At 56.4% G+C, this 12,245-nt stretch overlaps 1 protein-coding gene across 14 annotated transcripts in view; it reads right to left on the reverse strand.

Annotated features, from left to right (window-relative positions):
- Positions 1-12,245, reverse strand: part of SGCZ (sarcoglycan zeta) — a 165,021-nt gene that overhangs the window by 18,325 nt on the left and 134,451 nt on the right. For 13 of the 14 annotated variants that reach the window (XM_064149351.1, XM_064149340.1, XM_064149345.1 and 10 more), the window contains one exon: positions 4,125-4,247. The exons of the other annotated variant lie outside the window; for it this stretch is intronic. In XM_064149351.1, coding sequence (XP_064005421.1) covers positions 4,125-4,247 — 123 coding nt within the window. The remainder of the gene's footprint in view (positions 1-4,124; positions 4,248-12,245) is intronic. 14 annotated transcript variants of the gene reach the window in all.

The following is a 12,245-nucleotide window of genomic DNA, read 5'->3' on the forward strand; positions in this document are numbered from 1 at the left end:
GCAGAAAACCCAAACCCAACCAAACAACCAAAGCCAACCAATGAGCAGAAAACCCAAACCCAACCAAACAACCAAAACCAACCAATGAGCAGAAAACCCAAACCCACCCAAACCCATCCAAGCAAACAAAAACCCAAGAGAGTACAATTCCTTCATCGTGAAGTCCTCTGCTGGTGCAGTGTATCCAAGAGGAGGTTTCTGACAATAGTGAAGCTCTAGGGCTTTATCTCCAGAAATCCTGAAGCTTCACAACTATCTTGGTAAAGAATCCTCAACAGAGCCAGTGGCATCCTGGGCTGGCTCAGGAGCAGTGTGTGCAGCAGGACAAGGGAGGTTCTTCTGCCCCTGTGCTCAGCACTGCTCAGGCCACCCCTGGACTGCTGTGTCCAGTTGTGGGCTCCTCCATTCAAGAGAGATGTTGAGGTGCTGGAAGGTGTGGAGAGAAGGGCAGCAAGGCTGGGGAGGGGCCTGGAGCAGAGCCCTGTGAGGAGAGGCTGAGGGAGCTGGGGGGGTGCAGCCTGCAGCAGAGGAGGCTCAGGGCAGAGCTCATTGCTGCCTGCAGCTGCCTGCAGGGAGGCTGTAGCCAGGTGGGGTTGGGCTCTGCTGCCAGGCAGCCAGCACCAGAAGAAGAGGACACAGCCTGGAGCTGTGGCAGGGCAGGGTCTAGGCTGGATGTGAGGAGGAAGTTGTTGTCAGAGAGAGTGATTGGCATTGGAATGGGCTGCCCAGGGAGGTGGTGGAGTGGCCGTGGCTGGAGGTGTTGCAGCCAAGCCTGGCTGGGGCACTTAGTGCCATGGTCTGGTTGGTTGGCCAGGGCTGGGTGCTAGGTTGGGCTGGCTGAGCTTGGAGCTCTCTGCCAACCTGCTTGATTCTATGATTCTATGACTCCATGATGCTATAACTACAGCTGCTGCTCTGCAGGTCTCAGATGCAAGCACCCAAATGCACTTGATACAGCCACAGTGTGCTGAGTGTTGCAAAGAGGCACAGGAGAGAGGAAGTTAACTTTTTCCTCACAAAGCATTCACAGAGTTGCTGTGCAGAGGCAGCTTCTTGCACCTGACACTGCAGTTCTGCTACCTGTAAGAGACAGGATCAGCATCTCTGTACAGTCAAAATAGACCTCACCCTCATCTAGAGCTGCCTGCATCAAACTCCACAGAAGCTGAGTATCAGAAATCAAGGAGTGTGCTTCCAGCTCCCCTTCTTCTTTGCCATCAGCAAAACCAAATGCCAAAGTCTGCCTGTGGATGTGGGGGAGGCACTGGGACATGCAGCTGCTAATAACTGGAGCAGTCTTTAGGATGAAAAGATGCCAGCTGCAGTGTGTGCAAGAGCAGAATGAATACAAAGATGGAGAGAACATCACTGCAGTGTGGGTCAGACACTAAGGTAATCAGCAGTGCCAGAGACAAGGCCACACACAGCCCACGGGTGTGCTTCAGGCCAGTCAGTGCAAGGCTGTAAGCCACCACCTGGCCTCTTAGCAAGCACTTGCCCAGCTCTGAGCTGAGCTGCTCACAGGCATCACAGGATGCTCTCTGCAGGAAGAGAGAATCACTGAACAGCAGAGGTTGGAAGGGACCTCCAGAGATCATCCAGTCCAACCCCTTGCCAGTGCAGGAGCAGCCAGGGCAGGGCACACAGGAACACAGCCAGGGGGGCTGGAAAGTCTCCAGAGCAGGAGACTCTGCAGCCTCTCTGGGAAGCCTGCTCCAGGGCTCTGGCACCCTCACCACACAAATGTCTCCTTGTGTTGAGGTGGAAACTTCTGGGTTCCAGCTTGTCCCTATTGTCCCTATCCTGTCACTGGGCACCATCAAACAGAGCCTGGCACCTTCATCCTGACCCCCACCCGCAGGTACTCACAGACCTTGCTCAGACCCCTGCACCTGGAGGCAGGTTTCTCCTCACTCTTCCTTTCCGAGGTGCTTCTCAGCAACTCTCATTTCAGCTCTCAGCTAAAACACCTGCTGAGTTTGCAGTCTCCCTCCTGGAATTGACCCCAGCCCTTCTGAATCCTCACAGCTTTCTGGCTGCACTCTGTGCCCGTTCTTCCTGAGCAAAGCCACAGCCTTCTACACTGCAGTCTGCCTCCCAGAGCCTCCCTGTGCACTGCTGATGCTTCTGCAGAGCCAGAACGAGCGCTGAGCAGCCCTGTGCCTCGGCGAGCTGAACCTGCTGCTGGCAGACACTGTCAGCTGTAAGCTCATCACTAGCCATGAGGAGGAGAGCCATTGGAATTCTCCAGCAGGCTGCAGGCCCTGCTTTCAGCAGTAAGAGAACATTATTTTTCTCCTGGAGTAGCTTCCTGTGGGTGAAATTATTCCTAGCTCGTAGGAGTCAGCTAAGAATAAGCTTTGAGATCTGTTGCAGAGCAGAAATGTTCCTCACAGCTTTGCCTGCCTGCCCAGTTTATAAACAGATCTACAAATGAGGGTGAAATCCAAGATGCCACTGGTGGAGATGTGCTAAGGGTTCCTCTGAGCAGAGCTGCACTGACCTCACACGGTGAGGATTCTGTGCTGACCTTTCCCTCCTAAGCTTACAGTCAGGATCTTCCTGTGCCTTCCGAGAACTTTTGCAGGCCTGGAACAAGCTGTTCCCACTTCAGCTCAGCAGGCAGGGCACAGCTGTTCAACGCAGCAGCTTGCACTGAAGCTTGGGTAAAAAATATTCCCTCGAGGGCGGATAGAAGTTAAAAAGCCACTTTGCAGTGGTGTCAGGTAGGGCTCAGAGCAAACACAGTGCAGCTCTGGTGTGCACTCAGAGCAAACAGTGCAGCTCTGATGTGCATCCAGAGCAAACAGTGCAGCTGTGCTGTGCACTCAGAGCAAACAGTGCAGCTCTGGTGTGCATCCAGAGCAAACAGTGCAGCTAGACTCAGCTGCTCAAGGATTCATCCAGCCTGGTCTTGAGCAGCCCCCGGCAGGAGGCAGCTCCCTGGGCAGCCTGTTCCTCAGTCTCAATGTATCATACAAGTTTTAGTCTCTGTTGGCCACTGTTATGTTAAACAGATTTCTCATTCCAGCTTCATCATTTGCCTGTAGTTTGGTACTGCCACTGGCAAAAGCCTTTTTAGGGATAGAGAAACTGGGATATGAGGTTATCCTACCTAAGTCCTTAGGGAATGCTCATTCCTTTGGAAACCTAATCCTCCGTTCTGCGTGGCAATATTTTTCCCTAAGGTGACAAGGAAGGGGGTACCCTAAAGTGGTTCCAGGGATTTACAGCCTTACATTTTCACACTGGACTTTTCTAGCCACCTTAGAAGACAGTTCACTGATGAAAACTGGCCTCAAGAGGAGATGGTAATCAGCGATCAGAAAGAAGGATCCTAATGTCATGAAGTTAGGCTGAGGGAGCTGGGGGTGTGCAGCCTGCAGCAGAGGAGGCTCAGAGCAGAGCTCATTGCTGCCTGCAGCTGCCTGCAGGGAGGCTGTAGCCAGGTGGGGTTGGGCTCTGCTGCCAGGCAGCCAGGGACAGAACAAGGGGACACAGCCTGGAGCTGTGCCAGGGCAGGTTTGGGCTAGATGTGAGGAGGAAGTTGTTGGCAGAGAGAGTGATTGGCATTGGAATGGGCTGCCCAGGGAGGTGGTGGAGTGGCCGTGGCTGGAGGTGTTGCAGCCAAGCCTGGCTGGGGCACTTAGTGCCATGGTCTGGTTGGTTGGCCAGGGCTGGGTGCTAGGTTGGGCTGGCTGAACCTGGAGCTCTCTGCCAGCCTGCTTGGTTCTAAGCCACTTTAGAGCACAGGCAAAAGCAGCAGCTAACTGCCAAGTGTGTTCCCAGGAGCAGAGGACTCTCGGAAGCTGCTCTGGCAGAACCTTTCCCAAGGGAGCCGCCAGAGCACCGGCCCTGGTGCTGTTCAGGGGACCTCTGTGCTTCATTGCAGGAGCCTTGGTTCAGGCGGAGGTCAGAGCTGACACTGTGGTGAGGGTGACCTGCACCAGAGTTGTTCCTTGCTGCAGGTTTCAAGCGCTGCGGCAGCGGCTGGGTGGAGGCGAGCAGCGGTGCCGAGAGGCTTCCTCCTCTCAGTGGGGGAGTTTTGCAGGGCAGGGACAGAGAGATTATTACCGAGGGAGTTGAAAAGGCTGTAACAAAGAAGAACCTCGGCACGCCCGTACCTGTGACCGTCAGTCTGTCGGCTCCAATGACAATCTCATCTTCAGCTGCAGAAAACAACACTTTTCCACCTTCACTTGCCCTCACTTCAAACCTCTTACACTGGGCCTCCACAGCATCAGCTCCTGAAACCAAGGAAGTGAGCCTTTCATCTAAGGTATCTGCGAGAGTTGGAGTCAGTCAGCACCCATGGGAAACCCAAACACACCCAGCACCGGGCCCTCTGCCAGCCTGCTGGGCAACCTGCACCCTAAATGCTTGGCACTCTAGTGGCAGTGACTGCTCCAGCACTGCATGGCAGGAGAGGTTTAGAGGGGCTAGGAAAAGCAGCTGCTCCAGTGGCCTGCATGGAAGTCAGCGGGAGAAACCCTGAGATCACCACCTGCCTGCTCAGACACAGCTTTCTGGGCTGTGCTGAGCTTCAGCTGCAGCCAATGAGGGGGAAAAAGAGATAGGGCAGGAGGCTCTTGGAAAGACCAGCAAAGAGCAGAGCAGGGCAGTTCACACACAGGTCCACTGCAAGCCCAAATGACTGAAAAACAAACTGCAGAACCCCAAGGAACCAAATGAAAAGATAGCCTGAGGTGGCACACCTCAGCTCACTGTCATCCTCCTACCTTGTCTAACCTCCCAGACACTACAGCAGCTCTGAAATCCAACAGACAGGTGGGATTCAGCAGCTCCCTGGGCGAGGTCCTGCAGCTGGGTCAGGCACAGATGCAGAGTGGGTTGAAAGCAGCTCTGAAGAAAGAGCCTTGGGGATGTTAGGAGCCAGCAATGCCCTCATGCAGCCAGCAGGCAGCTGTGTGCTGGCTGCAGCCAGAGCAGTGTGGGCAGCAGGGCAGGAGAGGGGATTCTGCCCCTGGACTCTGCTCTGCTCAGACCTCACCTCCAATCCTGCCTCCAGAGCTGCTGGCCCCAGCAGAAGGAGGGCACAGAGCTGCTGGAGGGAGGCCAGAGGAGGCCACAAAGATGCTGCAAGGGCTGGAGCAGCTCTGCTGTGAGCACAGCCTCAGGGAGCTGGGGGGGTGCAGCCTGCAGGGGAGAAGGCTCCAGGGGCACCTCAGAGCTGCCTGCCCAGAGCTGAAGGCAGCCTGCAGGAAGGCTGCAGAGGGACTTTGCATCAGGGGCTCTAGAGACAGCCCAAGGGGCAATGGTTTGGAGCTGAGGCAGAGCAGGCTGAGAGTGGAGCTGAGGAAGGAGTTGCTGAGTGTGAGGGTGCTGAGAGTGTGTCCCAGGCTGCCCAGGGAGGCTGTGTCTGCCTCCTTGCTGGGGGTGCTGCAGGCCAGGCTGGATGAGGCCTTGAGCAGCTGAGTGTAGCTGAGAGGTGTCCCTAGGCAGGGTGTGAAGGGTGGAGGGGCTGAGCTCTGAGCTCCCTTCCAGCCTGAGCCACTCTGGCACTCTATGTGAGCCACAGACAAAAGCTACATCTCACAAGTGACCCAGGATGCTCATTCCCAAGGCTCCACAACCTCTCTGGGCAGCCTGCTCCAGGGCTCTGGCACCCTCACCGCACACAAGTGTATCCTCACGCTGAGCTGGAACCTCCTGTGCTCCAGCTGGTACCCACTGCTCCTTGTCCTACCCCTGGGCACCACAAAAAAGGGCCTGGCACCTTCATCCTGACCCCCACCCCTCAGATGTTTACAGACAGTGATCAGATCCCTGCGCTTTGAGGCCTTTCAACACCGCCGTGTGTGGGGCTTGGGATTCTTGTGTCCCTCACGCTGCAGAAGGGAAAGATGCTGGGAAGGATGCAGGGTGCCACCAGTGTCTGCACTGCAGACATTCTCTACTGGCAGCTGGCTTCATGGCACTCACCATCGGTGCCCCTGCACACACCAGACTGGTGTGGCATCACCCGGGGCAGCCTGCCCGCCCAGCACCCTGGTGAGAGCAGCCATGTGGAGGAGTGAGGGCTGCTGAGGCTCCCTTCGGGATTCAGAGGACACTTCAGTGGGGAAAGGACTTGAGGAGGACAGCTCCAAATCCATCTGTCAACATCTGGATAAAGGTCAGCAGGGACACCTGTGCTCTGACAGGGAGCAGCCCCAGGCAGACAGCAGCCTCTGCTCCCCCTGAGAGCTGCCTGCAGCGAGCCCATGGGCACCCATGGGGACAGGCAGGGACAAACCTTGCAGCACTGCCTGCTGCCACAGCACCAGGGCCAGGGGCTCTCACCTAGAAGAGGGCAGCCTTAGACTAGACACAAGGAGGGCTTTTTTTACAGCAAGGATGGTGGAACAGTTCTGGGCTCCTTCATTGCAGAGAGATGCTGAGGTGCTGGAAGGTGTCCAGAGAAGGCAGCAAGGCTGGGGAGGGGCCTGGAGCAGAGCCCTGTGAGGAGAGGCTGAGGGAGCTGGGGGTGTGCAGCCTGCAGCAGAGGAGGCTCAGGGCAGAGCTCATTGCTGTCTGCAGCTGCCTGCAGGGAGGCTGTAGCCAGGTGGGGTTGGGCTCTGCTGCCAGACACCCAGCAACAGAACAAGGGGACACAGCCTGGAGCTGTGCCAGGGCAGGTCTAGGCTGGATGTTGTTAGGAAGTTGTTGTCAGAGAGAGTGATTGGCACTGGAATGGGCTGCCCAGGGAGGTGGTGGAGTGGCTGTGGCTGGAGGAGTTGCAGCCAAGCCTGGCTGGGGCACTTAGTGCCATGGTCTGGTTGGTTGGGCAGGGCTGGGTGCTAGGTTGAGCTGGCTGAGCTTGGAGCTCTCTGCCAACCTGCTTGGTTCTATTCTATTCTGTTCTGTTCCAAAGGCATTTTGCATCAGGAGATAATCACTATCAGCTGTGGCTGCTTTCTACACCACCTTCCACATCCAGGTGGCAGAAAACAAATTGGGACACAGATGAAAAATAAATGAGCCTAAATTACATATTGGGCCTATTATTCCAAAGGAATGATCATTAATTTGGCACCCTCAGAAATGCAAACTGTAATGCAGCACCACGTGCTGCCTGCTGGCTCTGCAGTGAGAAATGATCCTGTTAAGCATTGATTAAAGGCAGCATGTGTGGGGGCAGCAGAATAAATCACTGCTATGGGAGCATGCTGGTGCCTCTGGGAGTGCAGATTAAAGAGATACAGCATTAGCAACGCAGCCCCAGACCCCTTGCTGGGCTAAAAATCAGTATTTGTGCAATGCCCACTGAGGCCAAATCCTGTTAGCGCACCCAGGAGTGGCAGATACCCTTTGCTGTTCTGGCCAGCAGAGCTCTTGGCAGCCGCTGTGAGGTCATAGAATGGTTTAGTTTGGAAGGGAGCTCAAAGCTCAGCCAGTTCCAACCCCCTGACATAGGCAGGGACACCTCCCACTAGGACAGGTCGCTCAAGGACTCATCCAACCTGGTCCTGAGCACCTTCAGGGAGGTTGTGGAGCACAGAATCATCCAATGTGATCAAAGATCAAAGATCACATTGGGTGATTCTGTGCTTCACAACCTCCCTGGGCGACCTGTGCCAGTGTCTCACCACCCTCACTGTACAGAACCCTTTCCTAACAGCCAGCTCGGATCTCACCTCTGCCAGTTCAAACCCATTCCTCCTTCTCCTGTCATTACCAGACCTTGTCAACAGTCCCTCCCCAGCCCTCCTGGAGCCCCCTTCAGATCCTGCAAGGCCACTCCAAGGTCTCCTCCAAGCCTTCTCCTCTCCAGGCTGCACAGCCCAAATAGCATCCTGGGCTGGCTCAGGAGCAGTGTGGGCAGCAGGACAAGGGAGGTTCTTGTGCCCCTGTGCTCAGCACTGCTCAGGCCACCCCTGGACTGCTGTGTCCAGTTCTGGGCTCCTCCATTCAAGAGAGATGTTGAGGTGCTGGAAGGTGTGGAGAGAAGGGCAGCAAGGCTGGGGAGGGGCCTGGAGCACAGCCCTGTGAGGAGAGGCTGAGGGAGCTGGGGGTGTGCAGCCTGCAGCAGAGGAGGCTCAGGGCAGAGCTCATTGCTGTCTGCAGCTGCCTGCAGGGAGGCTGTAGCCAGGTGGGGTTGGGCTCTGCTGCCAGGCAGCCAGGGACAGAACAAGGGGACACAGCCTGGAGCTGTGCCAGGGCAGGTCTAGGCTGGATGTTAGGAGGAAGTTGTTGTCAGAGAGAGTGATTGGCATTGGAATGGGCTGCCCAGGGAGGTGGTGGAGTGGCTGTGGCTGGAGGTGTTGCAGCCAAGCCTGGCTGGGGCACTTAGTGCCATGGTCTGGTTGGTTGGGCAGGGCTGGGCTGGGTGCTAGGCTGGGCTGGCTGAGCTTGGAGGTCTCCTCCAGCCTGCTTGGCTCTGTGGTTTTTCATGGTGTACTAAGTTGGACTGTTAACAGGTTTCTGAATGCATATTAACCTGTTTGAGATCAGTAACTGAGTTAAGAGGAGAAGACTGAACCAAAGAGTATGAGCTGTCAGAACACTTAGAAGCTGTCTTGGCAAAGCAGTGCTGGAAACAGGCTGAAGCCTGTATAAGATGGGTGCACCACTCACTAGAGCAGAGGGAGGGCAAGGAGAATCTGCTGTCTCCAAAGGGGCTGCTTCTCAGAGAGCTATCAGTGCAAAACACATGGGCACTACCCAGCCCTTAGCTGAGAGGGTTCACTAACAGAATGTACAAACTACAAGGCACACAGGAGCCACCTGGCAAGTGCTAGCACTGGGCTCTGCTGGCTGGTGAAACTAAAGCAAAGAATGATGGCCTGAGGGGCAGCAAATGGCTAATTCGAGCCCCCTGTGTCTGGGTAGATTTGCAGGTATCCACCGTGATGTTGGCGTAAGATCACGGCGGCTCAGCACAGCTCGCAGGGGGTTGTGTTGTCCATTTAGGAAGTGACTTGTGTCCTTGCCCCTGAGAGTGGGACAAGGGCCAGGAAAGCTGCAGAAGCAGGATAAAAGCAGAAGTGGGCTCCCAGGTTCTGGAAGTGTCTCTTCTGATGAGGGCTCCCAAGGGAGCTTGCTGCTGACCTAACAGAAGGTTACGCTTCAGGCCCAGATAAGACCCCGGCTGCAGACCCCCACCCTGCTGGCTCTTGTGTCCTGCACCCCAGGGACCTGCATCACCTCCAGACTGGCTCCTGTTGGCACACCACCTGCAAAGGCTGTGCTGACTGAGGCCCTTGGGGTGGCTCTGACACTAACGGGGCAGGGTTGGTGTCACGGGGACGTCTGAGGGAGATCTGGAATGAAGCCCTCCCTAGAGGCAGTGCCTGGGTAAAGGCAGAGGCAGGACCTGCTGGAACCCCTCCACCACACAGGGCATGGGCAAGGTCCCCTTTCCTTCCTGAAAGGCTGGGGAGCATCAGAGCCCTCCCAGCACCCCCCTCTGTAACAGCAAGCCACTTGCTCCGCTCTGGAAGCAGGAGGAGCAGGAAGCTCTCAGCGTCCGACAGCGCCAGGAGGTGATGCCTTGGCAGCACGGGTGAGAGAAGGGCAAGGAACAGCCTCTCCAAACTAAAGGTCTGCCCAGGACAGCACAAGAGGAAGGCCATCGAGGTCTGGCACTCCCCTGTCAGAGTGGCTTCTCTTACAGGCCGTGCAGTGCTTAGCTTTGCTGTGGGCAGAATGCTCGCTCTGTGTTACTGTGGTCTGCAGGCCAGGCAGCCACCCAGAGAGGGACAGGGCTCCCAGCACCAACGGGTGCCAGGCTTGTGGGACACTCCTCCTCACAGGAAGGAATCCAGACCAGCGTGTGAAAGATTCAGCTAATCACTAATGCAGGGCCAGCTGCTCAGAACTCAGCTGCAATATTGATCACTCCAGGATTAAGCTCAGGAAAAGGGATTGATTTTCAGAGAAAGAGCAAGAACCCACATTCAGTCCACCTCTGAATGAGCTGCAGGAGCTCGAGACAAAGGGCATCCAGAGACCTCTGCCCACCCACAAACAGCACAGATCACAGCATGGCAGGGGCTGGAAGGAACCTCCAGAGGTCACCCAGCCCAATGCCCTGCCAGGGCAGCAGCACCCAGGGCAGGGCACACAGGAACACAGCCAGGGGGGTTGGAAAGGCTCCAGAGCAGGAGACTCCACAGCCTCTCTGGGCATCCTGCTCCAGGGCTCTGGCACCCTCACAGGGACAAAGTTTCCCCTCCTCTTCCCCTGGCACCTCCTCTGCTGCAGCTTGCCCCCAGTGCCCCTTGTGCTGCCCTTGGCCAGCCCTGGGCAGAGCCTGGCTGCGTCCTGCCCACACTGCCCTGCACAGCTTGAGCACAGCACTGAGGGCAGCCCTCAGGCTGCTCTGCTGCCAGCTGCCAGCCCCAGCTGCCTCAGCCTGGCCTCACAGGAGATGTTCACTGCCTGCAGCAGCTTGGGGGCTCTGGGCTGGACTCTGTGCAGCAGCTCCCTGAGCTCCTTCTGGAGCTGAAGGGCCCAGAGCAGGACAGAGATTCCAGATGCAGGCTGGGCAGGGCAGAGCAGAGGGGCAGGAGCAGCACTGCCTCACGATGCTGTCTGAGACTCCAGACTCCTCCGAAGGGAGGTAGAATAATTAAAAGGCAACTAAACATAACTGCCAAGGTAAGTGCAGCAAACCAGCACTGCTGTGTTGCAGTGTGTTTGGTCTAAAAGTTCCACGTCAGCCACGTGTCCTGGTTTCAGCTGGGACAGAGCTCCTTAGCTTCCCAGGAGCTCCTCTGTTCTTTTGGATCGAGTGTGAGGCTGCTGCTAACACAGTGATGTTTTAGCTGTTGCTAAGCAGCACTCATCCTAAGAGAAGCACTTCCCAGTCTGCCATGCTCTGCCAGCAAGAAGGTGCATGAGAGGCTGCCCTGACCCAGCCAAAGGGACTCTGAAGGGATATCCCATGCCATATGATGCCATGTTGAGCACAGAACCTGGGGCAAGCTGGCCAGGAGCAGGGGAAGGCTGCTGGGCCACTGGTCAGCAGATGGTGAGCAATGGCACTGGGCATCACTTGGGCTTACCCTGAGCTTTACTACTTTGTGTTGCTGGCACAGTTCTCCCTAGTATTTGTGGGTATGACTGGCACGGCTGGCATGCTGCTTGTTCCCAGGCTGGTCTTCCTGTGCTCTCTTATTTTAGCTTGATGCCTAGACTGTTCTTAACTGCTTGTCCCAGCCCATGGCAGGGAGGATCAGCGAGCAGGTGAGCAGCTCTGTGGTGCTTAGCTGCTGCTTGGGGTTGAACCATAAGAACACTGGGGCTGGGTTTGGGACTGCTCTCTTGGATAGGGCTCAGATGAGGCAGTGCAATAAACAGAAAGTGAAGTTCAGCAGCACCAGCACCATTAGTACCACCCAGTAAGTGCAGTGTGACAGTGACAGAGACAGGTGAGGGGAAGCTCTAGAGAAGGATTCTTGCTGTTTTTTCAGCACTGCTCATCTGACAGGTATGATCCAGGGCTTGGGATTGAAGAGGCTCAACATCTTGTATGGAAAATAATATTTTGGATTAGTTTCCAAGCCTGAGTCTCATAGAATCATAGAATCAGGTAGGTTGGAAGAGAGCTCCAAGCTCAGCCAGCCCAACCTAGCACCCAGCTCTGCCCAACCAACCAGACCATGGCACTAAGTGCCCCAGCCAGGCTTGGCTGCAACACCTCCAGCCACGGCCACTCCACCACCTCCCTGGGCAGCCCATTCCAGTGCCAATCACTCTCTCTGACAACAACTTCCTAACAACATCCAGCCTAGACCTGCCCTGCCACAGCTCCAGGCTGTGTCCCCTTCTTCTGTTGCTGGCTGCCTGGCAGCAGAGCCCAACCCCACCTGGCTACAGCCTCCCTGCAAGCAGCTGCAGACAGCAATGAGCTCTGCCCTGAGCCTCCTCTGCTGCAGGCTGCACACCCCCAGCTCCCTCAGCCTCTCCTCACAGGGCTCTGCTCCAGGCCCCTCCCCAGCCTTGCTGCCCTTCTCTCCACACCTTCCAGCACCTCAACAGCTCTCTGCAATTCAGGAGCCCACAACTGGACACAGCACTCCAGGGGTGGCCTGAGCAGTGCTGAGCACAGGGGCACAAGAACCTCCCTTGTCCTGCTGCCCACACTGCTCCTGAGCCAGCCCAGGATGCCATTGGCTCTGCTGCCCACCTGGGCACTGCTGCCTCCTCTTCGGCTCCTCTCTGCCAGCACCCCCAGCTCCCTCTCTGCCTGCCTGCTCTCAGCCACTCCCCTGGCAAAACCCTCTCTCCCATGTAGAGAC

This window comes from Pogoniulus pusillus, chromosome 9 (assembly GCF_015220805.1).
Source record: "Pogoniulus pusillus isolate bPogPus1 chromosome 9, bPogPus1.pri, whole genome shotgun sequence".
Taxonomy (NCBI): Eukaryota; Metazoa; Chordata; class Aves; order Piciformes; family Lybiidae; genus Pogoniulus; species Pogoniulus pusillus.